At 40.3% G+C, this 18,896-nt stretch overlaps 1 protein-coding gene across 7 annotated transcripts in view; it reads left to right on the top strand.

The window, feature by feature from the left end:
- KCNMA1 (potassium calcium-activated channel subfamily M alpha 1) overlaps positions 1–18,896 on the top strand; it is a 1,226,483-nt gene that overhangs the window by 852,525 nt on the left and 355,062 nt on the right. For all 7 annotated transcript variants that reach the window (XM_069240804.1, XM_069240805.1, XM_069240803.1 and 4 more), the window contains exon 17: positions 10,365–10,451. In XM_069240804.1, the coding sequence (XP_069096905.1) occupies positions 10,365–10,451 (87 nt within the window). The remainder of the gene's footprint in view (positions 1–10,364; positions 10,452–18,896) is intronic.

Here is an 18,896-nt window from a genome sequence, read left to right as displayed (position 1 = left end):
CCACCTTGCTGCCTGTGGTCCATCATCGTTCATCTCCTTGTTGCATGTGTGAGCATCATGGGTGAAGGATGATGCCCTTGTTGCAAAAGTTCCTATTGGAGCTCAGAAGCAGAGTATTTTTGTTCTCATTAATTCATAGATGACATGTTTGATAACTGCTATTACTTTGAATGCCACCACCATTTTCACCTATCAGATGTCTTTCTAAACTGCAAGCAAACCACTAAGGCAATGACATTGCTGATGGGCCTGTATACTCCTTATAGAAGAGTCCTTGAAGAATCAGGCTTGACATCCGGACTACCAGTGAAATGCTCTATTAGTAATTTTTTGATGAGTGTGCAGCAAACAGTGCTCTCCAAAGCATGTGGAGACAGGTCAGAGGAGTGGGATGACCCTGGTAGGAGTCTGAAGCTAGACTTTAAATGTATTCATTGGCTTTACGATTTATGTACATTTGGTATGACCCAAAATAACTTTTGAAACTGTTAAAAACTCGTTGGAGGGCTTAATGCAGGCCAGCCCGTGACCTTTGAAAGTTTATGAACACACTCCTGGTGACAGGCTGCAGAATTATTCCTCTGCCATTGGTTGCAAACGCACTTTTCACTTATGTTGCACATAGGTGTTCTTTTTTGCATACAGGATGTCACACTTTTTGCTAGAGGTCTTGCTGATTACATTGATTAGAGCTGGCCACTCATCACTTCTCATCCCAAATACCTCATGAATAGTCATGTTTATGTTTTTATCACTTACCTCCTCTTGCCCTTTCCATAACATTTTAGTCTGCAGCGACTCTTACACCAATCCTATAGATCAGGACATTATTCTATGGCCTCTGCTAGAAAAGGTGCACAGCAAAGGTGCTAATGCAAGTAAGGAAAATGCACTATCTATCCTCAGTTTCTTCATAAAAGATATCCCTAATTTTGGTACAGAGAATCCCTCACACTCCTTGGCCCAGGTGCCAGTATACCTGCTTCAGTATTGTAATTGTAATTCCATTTATATAGCACTTGCTACCCCTGATGAGGCGTCAAAGCACTTTTCGGCAAGTAGCACGCTACTCCGGAACCCAAAAGGATTAGTATGGGGAAATATAAGTATAGTATTAGTATGAGTTAATTTGAGCAGAGGACATGTGAGTCTCTGGTAGTTGGATTGAATGGAATAATGGAGGGATAGAAGATGGAAGAATCCAGAAGTGTTAATTGGGAGATCATAGTAGTAAGATGAGGTTGGGTATGAGTAATGGAGAGATGGAGGATGGAAGAGCCTGTAGAAAGGATTAAGGAGACCATAGTAGTAAAATGAGGTTTAGAATGAGCCAAAGGATAGATACATGAGTATAGATATTTTCGTTTAATTCAGTATAGATTCCTTTAATAAAATGCAGAAATTACTGACTACATTGCAGTTTGAATTATATTTCAACATGTAACTATAGTCGTAGTCTTGGAATGTATAATTGCCACAGTCCTGCTTTAAGTCACTGTAATGCGTGGTGTTATGTAGTTGTTTCCAGAAGTGAAAGTTGGTTTTACCAGTAGAATAATGGGTTCAATGGACAGTGCGATTATATGCCATCAGAAATGCCACATCCAGAAAAGTTGATGTATCTTTGGCCTACCACATCGTAAAGGCATGTATACTCCCCAAGACAAGAGTCTTTTGTTGGTTGGTTTGTAAAAGCTGCACCTAGGAGTTATCTTCAAAAGCTAAAGTAAATTGAGTTTCAGGGATTATAACTTTTCCAACCTTTACTTCTAACCACTGGCTTACCTCCCAATTATTTACAGCCTGTGTATGTTTTCAAAGTAGAACCACATGGCACCAAGCAGTCCAACAGCATTCCTTACCTCCTTGGGGGAAGCATAATTTGGCATCACTTCCGGTTCTAAAGTCTTGATCTGGATTTTGGGAAAGGCATAAAGGACCATTATGGAAGGTGCCCTAAAGGAATGGAATGAGTCAGGCTGCTCTATCCCAATCAGAAGTAAGATCCCACCTTTGATTGCTCCTTTCCAGTTCATACAGTAGATCACACACGAGGAGACAGTTGGCCACTTCTTGCACCATTTCCCCCAGTGCTCCAGAGGAGGAAGTGAAAGGGTGCAACCACACAACACTTTCAACCTTCTTAGAACTATCACTGGAATAATAGTGCATACCGGTGACAGTGGCTGTTGTCTGCCAGCTATCTGTGCAGGAGTAGGGTAAGGGGCTTGTGCTCACTAGTTGCAGCAGCACTTCTCTCCAGTCCCTTAACCAGATGCAGATGGACTTGGCGGATACCCTGATAACACTAGCATCCATTTGTAGGTTGTCAGTATTGGAGCTCAGCGTGAATAGTTAATAGTACAGAAGCCAACAGCTCTCTTCGACACCTCTCAGTTCAAGCTCTATGTGTAAAAGTAGAGGATACTGTTTACTGTCTCTTCTTCTCTGATATTTCGTACAGAGCTACTGATGCCAAAAGTAAATGCTAGTCCCCTTCACTGATACTGGTCCGATAGCTCCTGGTGCTGCAACTAACAATTACCCTTATTTAAAAAGCCTTCAAAGAACTACTACTGCTCTTTTTAGCAGAAGAAAACACTGTCTCTCTGCCACAACATTTCTTTTCTGCTTTCTGTATGCCACATCCATAATCACTTATGCAAGTCGCCATTAAGAAAGGCCCTTACTCTTCATTGTCTGATCTTGATAAACAGTTTGCAGTAAGCAATATTAAAACTGGCCTTAGGCTGAAACACATGCAGTTGCATCCTAATCAGTGCCATTTTATGTAGGTGTTTCATCTCATGCATCCCTTTGCATATCAATAGAAACAATAGGAAGGAAAGAAAAAAAATCAAGTTGTCAAGTCACTCAATGTTTGCCTTGATCACTACTTTTGTCTGGTAGCTGATGGTGGTTGCCCATAGCTGACGTTGAGGTGGACTGAACAAAATGCATATGCTGCTCATTTGCTTGGTGGGAACTTGGGTCTAGTTGCTGAACGCAAGTGAATTATATTTTAAAACTCCTCCTCAAAGTTCTAAGGATGTAGACACACAATCGGTCGCACCTCGTCCTGTCCCCTTCCATGTATATTTGTTTCTTCAATGTTGGTTGTGTTGATTTTTTGTTATCTTTTTGGAGTGATAGTTATATCTATGAAAAGCTTCATCCTCGCCTGTCCCCCACACCCTTCACCCCTACCCGCTGAAGCATCTTACCTAGCCCCCTGTTTGGACACCTTTTAAAGTTCCCTCCTCTTGTCCTGCCATTTTATTTGTCTGTATTCCTCCTACAGAAAAAAAACCTTTTAATTTCACAGTCTGGTCCACAGCAAAGTTGAATGAAAGGTTTTTTTTATATTTTTTTATTTTGCTTTTGTTTGGTGTCTCAACTGATTCCTTATCCAAGTGTTTGATTCGAGGTTTTTTTTCTTGTTGTTTGCAGAAGCCGAAAGCGGTATGCTCTCCTCGTTACTGTTGCTTTCCTTCTAACCTGAACCCTACCTTCACTCCTCCTTGCTTCAGGACTCATTGTATACAGGGAATTCAGAAGATTGCATCTGTGTCTATCTTTTCATACATATATATATATCTATTTAGATAAATACATATGTATGACCCCCCGGCAGAACAGAGAACTCTCTAGCAATGTTTTTTGTATTATATATTTTTTTATATTTTTTTTTTTTTATGACGGATGCACTAACTTCTTTGCAGGATAACAGCCTTAATCTTTCCACTGTACCTGGTTCACCCATCTATTGTGGTGGATTTTTAGCATTTCTCCTTTTTTGGGAGAAAACGTCTGCAAAATATTTGTGTTGTCCATCTTTTTCCACTGTTTGTTTTGTCCTGTAAGAAGGTGGTGTCCTCTGTCTGCCAGCCTTGCTCTGCCATTTTTTTGTCTGCAATGTCCTGTCGGGTGAATGCTCTCCCCCGACCCCCTCCCGTGTCCTCCATTAGAGCACATCTTGTCCTTTTCTCATATTCTTACCCTCCCCCTCCAAAATGAACAATGAGCATATTGTCTTTGCTTTGCCTGTCCACGGTCCAATTAGAGCAGTTCCCACTGCAGCCTGGGAATTTTCCAAGATAACATTGTAGTTCATTTGGTTACATGTGTATAAATCTTTTTGATGACTTTCTTGAGCAAGTCTTTTTAAAGTTTTTTTTTTTCTTGACTTGGCATGTGTTGCACATGTTTTACATACACCATATCGCCTGTTTCCACTTTAATCACCCTTAACTTTTTGTGTATAGTGAAGCATAAGGCATGACCTACCCAATTCTTTTTTGTGCGGTTGGGCTATTTTTGGGGGATAATTTGAATCTCAATCTTGACTGCTTCATATGGTATGAGCTTACACTCACTGTGCTCAACCATCTCACATGTTTCCACTCTTGCTACTCACTCATTCCTGCTCCAGCTCTGTGTTGGCTTGCATTGTGCTGGTGTGTGCGTGAAGGTTTGCGTTATCCCCTCTGTGTTGTCTCCACTGCTTGTCTTCAAGCAAACATGTGGATTGGGGAGGAGAGCTTCCAGACAGTTTGGTATTGACAATGATCCAACTGCAGAGAAGTTACTGCAACACTCAGCCTCATTGGAGATGGTTGCAGATATAATTTTTGGGTTGTCTTGCTTTGGGGCTCATGCTCCTTGTGGTGGTGGCATGCTGCTTGCACAGTCAACCTTGCATGTGAAAAGGTGTGGTAGATACTGATGTCGCTTGCTCCCAGAAAACGATTCTAGGTTTCCAAACCAGAATCCTTAAATTTTTCTCTTCTGAGAATACATAAATCGGTGATGTAGAGCCGAGTTTTTCCAGGAAAGGAGTGCTCTAAAATTAATTCATTTAAAGAACCATAAATGGGAGCAAGCGCTAAGGAATGTTTTTGACGATGGTGGGTGAATTGGTGTGATTTTCATGACTGGTAGGCATGCTCTGTCGTATTGTCTTGTGAATCCTTTTTTTGACTTCTTGTTGGGCTTATAGACATGTGGACTGTTTCGCAGGATTCTCTATAGAGCCCAGATGAAAGAAAGCCATGCTTGCAAACCATTGTTTCAATACCTTACACAGCTCTGAATAAAAAAATGATTGAATGCCAGGGGCATTGTTTGCTTCTTTGAAAGTGCACTAACCAAGTTCTCCATACATCATACACACCCATCTGTTGCTTTGATCGGATTGGTATGGAACCTCAATGACACTCACTCATTTTTTACCTTTCATCTGGGCCCAGCATGAAGCAGAGCTGATAAATATTACTGTTAAGTAAATTAGGCATTCATCACTTAACAATGTATTAATGTTATTTGACTTGTTTTCCATTTCGATGTGCACATGTGCATTTATGAACACTATGATTTTTATGATATCATGTATATTACTGTATGTGGAATGGTACATCACATCTACGGCGCCTACTAACTAGTATTCTTTTTAGTTATACATTTCTTGGGATGGCATTTTTGTGAAGGTTTCTATGATTGTGCCTGCTGGTGTAGACATTGGTGCAACTAGAGTGACTGTAGGATCTTGGACTCCTTAACCTAGTTACCGACCTTTCAACCTGCATGGACTCCCATCCACACCTAGCCATGGCTTTATCCAAAGGCACTACCTTACTTTATTCAAAGGGTATCATGTAACCCAAAACCATAGATGGGATAGATCGATGGAGACTTTGACAGAAAACTGATGGTGTAGGTGTGCACAATAAGAATAAATAATTCTTCCATCCTGACCACTGTATCGATGAGAGGTGTGGCACCATGCACCACAAAGAGGAAAATCTATCTTCTTGTCAAGAGCAGCAAGAGGAAAGGAGCCATAATTAAGGGACCAGACTCTTTGGGCACTATTCAAATAGGTACATTTGTTAGTAGAGGTGAGTTTAGATCATTATTTTCCATTTTATGTCTGTCAGAAATTCACAAAAGAGCTCCTGGCAGGCATAAGTCAATGTATGTGTGCTGAGATCTTTGCAATGAGTGTAGAGTTCTCTGTACCTGTAAATTGCACTTAAAGGATAGGAAAATGGGCTTTCCACGGAGTTGCTGCCCTTGGACATCTGAGAACACATGCAAACATGTACTAATTCCACTTTTCACCCTCGAAAGGGAACTATTTGTACTTTATCCAAGAGATTACATAAATCCCTTTCCAGGGTGGGAAGTGGAATGGATCACCCCTAGATTTGGTGGGGTCTAAGGGAAAGATTTTGTCTATGGGATTAACATTTTCCCCAAATAGAGAACAAAAGTGTGCATTTGAACAGGGATTCCTAATCCCATCGTGTCGATTTCTCTGCTACCAAACAAGATCTCTCAGAGAATGTCACATGACCTTCAATGAAGTACACCTGGAAATCTGCACCTGGTAAATCTTTCCAGGTGCATTTCTGTAACCAGTTTTGAATTCCATAGAGTCAGGCAGAGGTGAAGTAGCCTACCTGTAATTTTCTGATTCTCTCTTAGGGATTGGGCCCCTAGACTGTGACAAATTAATTGTTTGTTGAAGGTTGCTTTTATTTTGACATGATTACTTGTAGACTCTAACCTCCTGCTGAAACAAATGCAGTACAGCACACTCGGGACATTTTTAAAGACCGTGCTTCATTCATCCCATAAAAGTGAAAAATCCAATTCCCTTAAGGTAGAGGTTCATATGGTATAGTTAATGGTACACACACGACGATGACAAAACAATCAGAAGTACTTTCACTAATAATGTGATTGAAAGTCATGCTGCCCCTGTAAATTTGTTAAAACATGATAATCAATTGTAATCTGTAGATGAGGAACACAATCTGATTAAAATGAGAAAAAGGACCTAATTTAAGACAACCAAGAGCTTCTCAGGGTGGCGAGAGTGACACACTGAAACCTGGCCTTAAGCATTAGCCAGGAACCGGTTGTGTGCATTCATCACGCAGAACTAGACTTTAATCCCATAAATCTTGCTGTGCAATTTTATCTCAGATGAAATAGAACCAGCCTGTGAGTGGTGCGACACGGCAGAGCAGTAGACTGGCATGCACATTGCGCCTGCTTGCCAGATAAATCAGTTACAGTAGACCGATTGAAGAAAGCGGGTCTTACCTTGGGTTCAGAAAACGACAGGTCTGTTTTTAATAATGCTCCACTCCGAGCTCTGATTTAAATTTCAGAGTGTTCACCTGTCGTTAAGTCACACATCGAGTTCTGAGCAGGTCTTTTGATTTACTATCCTTTCCGAAAACATGGCAAATATTAACTTGATGTTCTTGAAAGCCTAAGGTTAAGATAATGACACTAGAACTACCAAAAACAACAATGGCTATTTTCCAGCACCCCCGATGTATCGGTGAACGCAAAGAGTATTTTTTAGAACAGACATATCAAAATGTATTTTGCAAAATATCTACAGGTGAAACTAAAACGTGGGTGCCCCATGTATGCCCAGGAGCTTGGTTAACATGTCTTATTGGCCTCAGACCGTCTATAATGTATGGTATATAGTGATGCAATTTATACAATGCAACGTCAGTTTAAATGTCTTGGCACAAAATTATCACAACAGAGACTAGGTTAGGTTAGAGCTCAGATTAAAACATGCCTGTTATTAACACTTTCCTAAAATACAGCAGGTTAGATTTCGCTTCTAAGTGGAAGTAGATGGCATTCCAGGCTTTGACCGCTGCAGTTAAGAAAGATCTATTGCAGAAGAGGACAGTTGTAGATTTGACAGTAGAAATTAAAGGCCTGATTCACAAAGCTAATTTACAATTTTGAATAATTTACACTTTTAATTAATTTTACTACCTTTGGCTATTCACAAAATCTGAGTGTATGTTACTGTTAAAAAAAACAGTGGTAAGTCCAGCACTACACACGGCCAACTGCTAGTACTGCAAACACTCCCATAGAAAATAACAGCAATATAACCCCATAGGTAATAATGTCAAATAATTAAAATATTTAAAATAGTTAACATATAAATAAATATAATTATATCTTAAAAATAATTAATAAAAAGTACATATTTTTCATTTAATGATACATATTATTAACCTTTTCTGCATTTACAAATACAAGGTCTGTCATGTTATACTTGTTAGGGTGATGGGAGAATGGGTCTGTCCCCATTAGTAAAAAGAAACCTGCATTCTCAGTTTGGCCTGTAGGCAAATTTAGTCATCCTTAATCCTATTCAGGGTAAATTGTTGTGAAGTCTAGATTACGCATCAAAGTCGGCATTCCAGGAGTTATCCTACTGCTGAAAGAAAATGTAAAAAATGCAAACCAAACAAGACTGCCTGGTGGAGTTTTTATGAATATGTTGAATCGTTTTAATCATGAACATCTGAAGCAAATATTCTGTCTTTTGTACTATGAGATCAACACACCTCACAGGTAACCTCATTAAGCATATTTTTCTCCCTTTGCCTCTTTCCCTAGGTTCATAGATATTTTTATTGTTATTTTAAACTGGCTGTAAAGTTAATGGTGTACTCACCAGTTTGGATGGTATCTGCAGTCGGAGCCATGATCTCCGGATGACTGTATTCTGAGCAGAATTGATGTTCTCAATACTAGACTGGTTTTCAATCCACACTGCCAGTGGTGGTTTGTGCACTTCAATGAGCAGAAGGCCTGCAATGTATTGAACAGAGATTCTACAGGAAACCTTCAGTGCTGGCTTTCATCAGCTTGCAAAACAGCCATCCAGACATTTTTGCTTTTTTGGCTCTTACAGGAGGCGGCACTTACAGCATACAGGCCTTGCTTCTCTTTGTGGCAGGATTACTATCCTTTCACAGCCTATTGTTTGGTGATTTGGGCTAGTGTTAATTAGTTGCAATGTAGTTGTTCTGTACCATTCCCCTGAGTAATACATAGGGGGCCCGTAAATTATCTCTTTCTGAAAAAATGTGGCCTAATGTGTGTGTGTGTGTGTGTGTAGCTGTCCACTTGGGAATATTTTGTGGATTTGAAGCAAGGAAATATTGGCCTCTAGCTTTGGCACCATAATCTTATTCTTGTGTTGTGGAACTAAGATGAACATGTTAAATGGTGCATGTCAGTGTCTCCTTCTGTGGCAAGCAGATCACAAGATGGCAGTCAGATAACCATAACACAAGATGGCTGACAGTGAACCAAGGGTCTGAATCCTCATCACAGTCTCTATAGATGTTGTGTGAGTTGAGATGGTGAAAAGATACATACTGACACACATGACACCTGATTTCAAGCCACATGTGACATTGTACCATTCAGATGCCTCAGAAAACAAAATGTTGTCATTATCTGGATTTTTTAATTTGACTCTAGGCCATGATGAGGTACTGCATATCGGTTCATAATTAGGGTCGGGTGGTTTCAACACCTCGTTGAGTTCTGTTTCTCCATCATAGACACCAGACATTATCGATGATCACTGCCAATCACCAGGACCATGAAAGTGATGAAAGCACAGTTACAAATTTATAGTGGGCTGAGCTGAGAAAGTCTGATGTTGCAACAGGTCTGGAATATGAAATAAGTCTTTGAATGGCACTTTTATGCAGGTTATGTGATGCAGGGTAAATCTACAAAGAGCCAGAGATTGGCCAGGCTAGGGTGAGGTGCACTGTCAGAGATTGATGTGGTTGTCCTGCTGCTGGCAGAGGCAAAACATATTGCACTGCAGGCCTGTAGAACCGTGTATCCTCTCAGTAGTAGCACAGAATGACACAAGAGTCAAGGAGTAGAACACCACTGAAATTAAAATTGAGAGTCTCAGACAGTGACAGCCAATCAGACCTCTACTAGGGTACTGAAGGTTTTAGGTTGCCATGCATATGGTTTACCAGCTAAGCTCAGGGCTAGCTGGTGGGAATCTCAGGTCCCATCAATGTATTTTGCATGTTAGTGGCTTAATTTATTGCAACATGCAATAAGTACCTTATGGAGCAGTTAGCACGCAGGGCTTAAAATAGTACCTCTCAGGGCTGAGTTACAGTTGCAGCTGAGGTATTTATGTTGTCTTGTTGTGGCTTGCTCCATGCCGCCTTGTCTTTCAGAGCACATACAGTCATTAGGAACAATTACTTATTAGAGACAGTTGGTCTAATGGAGTAAGTTACAATCTATTGATCAGACACAGGCCTTGTCTTCAAAAACTGCCATTTTTGTGTTCTGGTATGCAACTTGATGGAAAATCAAATGCATCACAATTTACTAAATGTATTTTCTAAAGAGGCTTTTGTGGCCAGACACTGGGTCCCCTATTGTTAGCCAATCAATCGCTCCTTTGCAACCGTGAATTAATTTTTCTAATAATGATGATTGTTTTGTTTTTTTGGTTTTGTTTTCTTATGGTCTCCCTCCAATAGAATATTAATTAATCCTGGGAACCACGTGAAGATCCAAGAAGGGACTTTAGGGTTCTTCATTGCCAGTGATGCCAAAGAAGTCAAAAGGTAATTAAGTATGACTTGAATTTCTCTAATTCACATTCTTGGTTCTGCTCATCCCTCAGTCAGCTCTTACACAGGTAAGGTTGTCTACGGTTCTGTTCCTGACTTGGCTGTCATCTTGGCATCGATCATGGCGTATCCGGATCTGATAGTGCTGCAAATAATTACCATTGTGGCTTTGAGTTGGAGTCAAAGCTCCTGGAATCAGGCTTTTTGTTTCAGTCATGAGGAAGACAGTCTCCCCAGCTCTCACTATGGCACATGTCAATCACAGTGACAAGCATTCTGACGTAGATAACCCTGACATTATCTCTCATTCTGGCACTAACCAGTCACCTTCCCTTTGCTATAATTTTGGCACAGATCAATGCTTCTGATCCTAGCTCTCTTATGCAGACACAGAACAATGCCAGTGGTTTTTGTTGCATAGCCCAAAACTGGCATTGATCAATCGCTTTGAAACTTTCTCTCATTCTGATACCATTAAACTCTTCTGAATTTGGATTTCATTCACACACCTGTCATTTGCATCCTCAGAAACATTACCCTGAATTATTTTGAACCTCAAATAAGCCGCCCACTATATATTTAATCGTCATGTTCACATAGATCACCCTGCATCTATTTGGCATTCTCAAATAGATCACTCTTTATCTGTTTGCCATTCTCCCACACATAATGCTGCTTCTTGGTTTGATTTTTACATACATCCTGCTACATTTGTTTGTCATTGCTGGGTACATAACCCTTCATCTATTTGTCATTTTCCCACACATCACCCTGCATCTGGTTTTAATTTTCATATATATCACCTTATATCTGTTATTCTCACATACATCACCCTGCATCTGTTTACCATTTTCATATACATCACGGTGCACCTTATTTTGATTTTTACATATACTGTTCTTCATTTGGCTGCCATTCTCTCTTGAATCGTCCTGCATCTAGTGTTATTTTGATATATATTACATTATGTATGGACGTCAATCTCTTATAGCTCCCCCATCTCCAGGAATAAAGTAAATGAAGGTGATATTTCAAATGCTGGTTCTGCAAAAAAGCTACTTTCATACCCCATTCTCAACTAGTGATCATGGCTAAATCCTGTTACTTTATTCTCTCACAAAGAAGTTGGAGGAAACACAAGGAATGGTTTCTTTTAGAGCACAAGACTATTCTCTACAATGGTACCTTGTGATCTTTGAAAATGGTGGGGCATAATACTAGCTTGGATTTCACACAATGTTTTAAAGATTTGCCATGTAGTTTCCTTTATGTTAAACATTTACCTTCATTGTGCCATCAATTTGGTGGCTACTCATACCTAGAATTACATGCAGTATTCCAGTACCAGCATTTTGTCATCAGGCTTTGAAAAATCTGAAAAATGTTACTAGACCTGCAGGTCGAGTAGCTTGAATAATCTGCTTGAACTAACTGTAATGTACTTAACCCAGAAACAAGTCTCAAATTGTGTTATCTTATGCAAATATTGTATTTTACAGTCGCCTTTTTCTTCATTCTCACATGAGTGCACCTTCAAATATGTGAGTTCAGCACTTCTGCTGTAAAAAAAATCACCTTTTGTTTGATTAAATACACTAAATGTTTGTTCCAAGTATAATAAATCTAGCTCACAAATAGGGTACACATGAACCATGCATGACTTGCCTCTTAGTTTACTAATAGCTTTGCCATCAGGGCAAGAGTGTTTCTCAGTTTATGTTTAAACACTCACTTTAAATAAATATATTACTAAAGCATGATGATGATGATGATTTAAAGCGCACTGTCATTTACAGACAGTAGATTTCCAAGAAATGTCCAAAAACCTTCCCACTAACTTGTAGCTTTACTCAAAACTATATAGTGTATTAACAATAATCCGTTAAGTTAGGTTTCAGAAAACATTTATCATTTGCACATCACCAAATAAAGTGTTCCGACTTTTTTCATGCTATTAAAATATTTTTTTTCATCACACAGAAATACAAAAAAAATTATTTCACAGCTACTGAAATATATTTTATTTGTAAAGTTGATTTAGTTATATAAATGTTGTGTGTTAAGAAAAACCTGAGACCAAAAGCCTTTCATTTCACATAGGTCAAACAGTTCACCTTACAAAATCCTGGAACTCTGCAGTGACAAAGAACAGGATTTGCATTACAAGGAGACAAACTAACTTTTGACCTCTGTCTCAGAACACAGAGCAAATGTGACAAGAATAAGATTTAAAGGCATCTTAATTGCTAATTCAGTTTCTGACTGAACAGAACCCATTTCTTTGTTCACTGGCCAGAAGATCAAGTGGAATCTATAAATAGCTCGACCTCATAAAATAAAACTGCCATAGCCAGTGGTCCTAATTTTTTGAGCCCTGGTCATTGAATCTGTGCATACACTATGGATGACCCATATGTCAATATTTACATCTGTTATTTCAGACCCAGCATTTTATCATGGTTTGCCTCCCCCAACCTGCCCCCTAGCCCCAATATGCCATGGCTGCCCTCTCTGTGGCAAAGAATTACCTCCAGTTTGCCAGCACCAACATTTTGCCTTGGGTGCCCTCCCTTATGCATAGAATTACCTATAATGTCCCAGAGCTAGCTTTTTGCTATGAGTGCCCCATGCCAAGAACATCCTCCAATAGCAGGAATCTGGCACTGGTCATTGAGCAGCAAGCCGTGATTCTCGGCATGGAGTCAGCCAGAGCAACAAGACCAAGTTTGAAAATGGGAAGACCTATCTCAATCCTTCTTCCAGCTTCTTGATCGGCCTGTGAACACAGCCCTATAAGAAGCTGGAACAGTGCCGGGAATCCAGTCCCTGCTGCGCTGTGTGGCTTCTTATTGTCCCCAGTAATGCATCGATGTGTGCCCTGACATCCAGATTTTAGCCAATATTCAGTGCTGTCGGAGCCATGTGCAGTATGTCTGATAAATAAAATGAATTACACCTGTGTGAGCAGACCATAGTACGTCTACGCCTCTCAAACATGTGCAGTCCACACATCAACCCACAGAGTGTCGTGTTTTTGAATAGCACTTTGTAGATGGATTGTGCACTCTCTGTTCTGGTCTCTGTGTGCCTATGTATGCATTTAATATAAACCAAAAATCTTGTGTCAACATGAGCTCCAAACTGGAATAATTTTCCATCATAAATTGAAATATGAAGGGTGTCTCTCTTCCTTGCGCAAGTCTCTCTCGACTACCTCTTATGTGAAGGAGTCTGTTTCTGTCATACGTCAGCCAGTAGAATTGCTGTGCCCCAATGCCAGGCTAGACGCGCCTTCTTGCACCTTTCACCGAGCCCTAGTTCCATGTGTGTTCACCTAATAGACCAACTATACTTGCTGACTTTAGTGACAGGGGACAGGAGTCATTGTGTGACCTGGGCTGGGACAGCTTCCCATAGAGGGACTACAAAGATGCCCACTCCAGCTTGCTGCTCAGCTGCCTTGCTACTAAGATTAACATAAGAATGAATGCTTCAATTTGTACTTGCAGCGCTACTAGTCTCTACGACAAGCTGTAATTGAGGTCCATCACCTTTGCCTTAGCCATCCCTCCGTCCGTTCTGATGTTTCCACTGGCTTTCTGTCTGCCGGGGAAATCAGACTTGGATAGAATATCTGTTGGTATTTTCCAAAAAATTCACAGATCTTCGGAAAATAAGCAAAATGTTCAAAATCTTAGGCAACTTTAAATTGCCTTTTCTGCAGACAAATCTGAGCTCGGCATTAGGAGAGTCCCTCCTTAGGACACAGAAACGTCAACAGATTGCATCAGCCTTTACATCTGTCCTTACACTCCTCGAGGAAAGGAGGACTTGCTTTTGTCCGGCTACTCGGTGCTGTAAGAAGATGCGCACACAATGGTTACTGGGTCTTTAAAAGTCAAGAACTAGATTAATGTTATGGAACCCAACAGTCTTAAACGTGAATTATAGCTTAAATGTTGTGGGATCCAAAAATGAACTGCGTACATTTTACTGTCGTCTTTAACAACGTTCAGAGAGTATTCGGTCCATGGCGTGTTTTCTAAATAAAGACACTGCTGAAAATAGGCATCAGCACAAGAAAAAACGATTTTACATCGTTCTCGTTTGTGGTTACTGCATTATTGTACACTCTCCAGAGCACGCGCAACTGACAGAAATATGGGCTTTGTTAACATTCTAGTCTTTGCCTGTGGTGCTGGCGTCCTGACATTCTTCAGTGTTTTTTCTCTCTCTGCTTTCTGGTGAGATCATTTCTGCCACAACGGACAGAGGCCTTTTGTGCTATTCATACGCTCGTCCCATATTTCAATGTAACTTGCAGGTGTCGTTCATTTGACCTTAGAAGCTCAAGAAAACTCCAGCGTCTGCAAGTTTTCAAACTGACAGTAAGACAAAGACGTGATAAACATCTATGATCGTGGACTTTGATTTCCAGAGTGACAGGGATAGAGGAAGTGATATCATGGACCAATTGACTGCAATGATCAGGGATGTAACGCAGGCCCCTGCAGCCTTTTAGTGTAGGAGGGGGGGCCCAACCCTTCAGGGATCCCTCAAACCTTGTGGGCCTTCTATGGTTCCTATTCAAACCATAGCCAATGAATATCAGTAAGATATGAAAGACTAAAGGGATACTTTTCAGCGGGGGAGGGGGGGGGGCAGGGGAGGAGATGGTGGCTTTTGTGTTACACCTCTGGAAATCACATCCCAGGAATTATCTTTTGTCACACCCTTGTCCCTCAGCAGCATCTTATTTGCTATTGGAAGGCATTATGTTGAATGCAAAGATTGCATTTAGAGGTGCAGTTGACTTTCTGTTCCTCCTGGTACTTTCAAGACCCCTTAGACCCGTTACAGCTGGGATGCTATTGGACAAACCAAGGGTAACCCTTACTTGCCTTGGGTACCACTTTAGAGGTCCATGGTTATTTCCTTCCTGATTCTTCCAGCCCTTCACTCAAGATAGAGGACCACCACTGTCTCTATTGTTATGTTGTGACTAGGGAACAATAACAGATAAGAATAATTTTATCAAACAATTCCATTCCATTCTGTGATCATTGTGATACTGCATTCAACTCTCCCTGACTACAGTCCTCAGATGATGCTCAATATGGCAGCATAAAGTCGAAACAGACAGCAATTCCCAAAATCAAACCTCCTCTCAACCCAAAGCAAACACCCTTCAGTGCTACTTTAACTTCTATTGAAAAGGGACTCCTTAAATTTCCATACAGAACTTTGTTCTTCAAGTCTCCATGCCCAATCAATGATTTTGGCAACAGAGGTTAAAGTTATAAAAGTGAGTGGGTTAAATGAAAGTTATGCAACTCGGCCAGCACACCGTTCACATTTTAATCCCAAGAGGCAGATTCGGTACCATAATTTATAATACAAGTGTATTGAAGTCGAGCTTAGCTAGTGGGAAGAGATGCCACACACTGAATGTAGACTCTCACCCATGTGCGCCTCTAATATTTCTAGGAAGAAATACTTGCACTGTTGGATAGTGTACAGCTGCAGGAGCATGCAGATGTTGGCCTTCACTTCCAAGAAAGTGCAAAAAAAACAACAACCATTATTTAACTTTCATGCACCACCTCTCTTGATCACGTAGCCCTGAAAGAAATACCTAGAGAGGTAGCTGTACTAATGTACCTCTAAAACTTCATGAGATTTCAGTGGTTCTTTAAGGAAGCTTAATGAAGCTCACATATTTCGACCCAGCTGTGGCGTCAATAATGAATGAAAAGGCAATCTAAATGTAAAGGACAGGTCCTTAAAAGGGTCCGTTGTGGCCTTGCCGTCATTACTGATTTCTTAAAGACCTATAGCGAAGGAGGCAGTGCTAAAATATGATGGAGATTCTACGCTACAAGGCAGGAGAGAATCAGTATCACCTTTTCATACCTCGTTATATTTTCAAAGAGAACTGACTGGTCTTGGTGAGTTTAGTCTTCTAGTATAAAAGTGATCTCTGACCTAAAACATTGAATTGTTAATATGTTAATAACAATAATAATAACGCCACTAACAATAATAATAATAATTAAAAATGAATAATAATAATCATATTATTATTACTACTATTATTAGTAGTAGTAATATTATTGATATTATTATTATTATTACTACTACTACTACTATGAATACTCCAAGTTCCGAAGGTGCATACTATGAATTGAATTGCTACTTGATCAATAAGTATTGTGTTACTTTAATCAAAACACAAATCAAAAGGCTCACCACCTGTGAAATGCCACTGTGTAGAGCAGGACCTCTTTCATAACAGAATTGCATACTATATACGTATATTGCAAAACAACTGATTTCTTTATGCCTTCAAACAAAGGTATGATACATGTTTGAACGGAACTGGATGGGAACTCAGTAACTCACTGTCAACAAACTGAAGCCATTTAACAAGTCGACTCCTGTCGGCCCCCTTTGCCATACTTCCAACTCTAGTAAAAAAAAAAACTCCTGAAGCCCTAAAAAAGAAGCATGCACCAAAGGTGGTCACCCTGTGGTGGGCAACCACCTACTAGCGACTATGTGCTAAAGGGCCATGCAGAAGCTCCAGCCTTTGCCACATCTTCAAAAACGGGGTAAAGTGAACCATGAGCTTGCATAATGGAAGACCCTCAGTTTACAGTGAGGATGCACTTCAATTAAACTCTAAATGAGTCCCATAGACATTGGAGGGCCACAAACCCCATGCGATCCCTAAGGGGTCTACCAAGTTTCAGATGACATCAGACAAATATTAGCTGACATGGGATAGTCAGAGATCCTCAAGCCATGATCCGGACAGTTTGTCAGCCCTTAGAGACAATTCATTACATGACCTATGTAAGGAATTTTGCAGAGGCCCAGGAGATGCATGAATTACTGAGTCTCAGTTGTATCAATTGGAGTCGATTACCACTGACCCACATACTATTTTATCTCAATATTTAAAGCAAAGTACCCCCCTTCAGCACTTAAGCACTTGGCTCTCAAGTTAGTCATGGCAGAGCTGTCCTAGGCTTTCTCATGGAGGTGAGAAGTGTTTAAAACTAAAAACTCAGTATAATACATAATACCACTCAGTAAATCATAGTTTAGTTATTGTTTTTACTTTTAACAAGGAAAATAATCTTAATTTGCACAAAGCTACTAATCATGCATAGACTCACAGTATACAGTTGGTAAATTACTAGAACAAACAGTAATCACAATGACAGTGGGAACAGCATTTTCCATCCTAAATGCGGCTTTGCAGTTAGCCAATGAAAAGTCAAGTCTACACACTCTGAATCTTTAGCTCACTAGTAATAATAAGTGCCTATTACCTTTGGCAGTTGATGTGGTGTTAAATCATAAACCTACTGGTTTTACCAGAACAATATTTACTAAACATTATCAAAAGCCAGAACTTTTGGCTTTGACACACCTTGCAAAAAGCAATTAATATTTCAAAATGAACTGGTATTTCTCTGTTTACACCATATTGCTAAACAACCCCTGAAGACCGTAATCACTAAAGTCCAATACAGCCTGAACCTTCACATATGTAAGGCCCTGGGGACTCTTAAAATTAGTCTAATCACAGCATTTATCACCCAGGGCATAAGAAAGAATATGACTGCATCAATTCCCATACTAATGGAACTCCACTGATTCTCCATGCAGGTTCACATCAATTTCGAAACCAGCCACATCATATACAAAGTAATCACTTCCAACACCTCTGCATATCTGGCTGACAATTTCACAGTCTCTGTGGCTCTCAACACACCAGCCGTGCGACCAGTGGGGCCACACTGGTCGTTGACCTCAGGGGGGGGACTATGTTTAGCAATAACTTACGCAGAGTTCCTTGTGTGTCAGCTTTCAGGCAGCAATAAAGATGTCAAGATAACTCTTTTGATTATTGTTCCTGCTAGAGAGAGGGATCAAAGTTTTGTCTAGTCACAGTTTTGACTCGCCCTAAAGTATCGTAGAGGGATATTATGCCTGATGCAAAGTACAGATCTGTATTTTATGTGGATAGCTAGGAGGATTAGTAAAGCCAGCCTTTAACAGCACTTTAAAACAATTTTAATGAATGTGGGAGAGGGGCTATGGAATAATGAGGGTCACTTTTGCCGGGTAGTAGTGAGGGAATCCATAGAGGATGTCACGGGGTGCCAAAAAAACACTGTTGCACCAGGTGCCACCAGTGCTGAAGCTGGGCTACCAGCCAGGACATCATCAGACTGGTCAAAGATGAGTAAAAAGGAAAAAAAAGGAAACACACCTCTGTACTCAAGGTTGGCTCCACCCTGTTTTAATTTAGGAAAGGGATGAAGACACACCTTTTTATGGAACACTATGTCATGATGCAGTAATAGTGGACTTCTGCTCCACCAATGTAACTACCTCTCCTATGACTTGCTATCTTTTGTTAGGATT

The sequence above is a fragment of the Pleurodeles waltl genome, chromosome 6 (assembly GCF_031143425.1).
Source record: "Pleurodeles waltl isolate 20211129_DDA chromosome 6, aPleWal1.hap1.20221129, whole genome shotgun sequence".
Classification (NCBI taxonomy): Eukaryota; Metazoa; Chordata; class Amphibia; order Caudata; family Salamandridae; genus Pleurodeles; species Pleurodeles waltl.
This window is presented reverse-complemented; position numbering and strand designations above follow the sequence as displayed.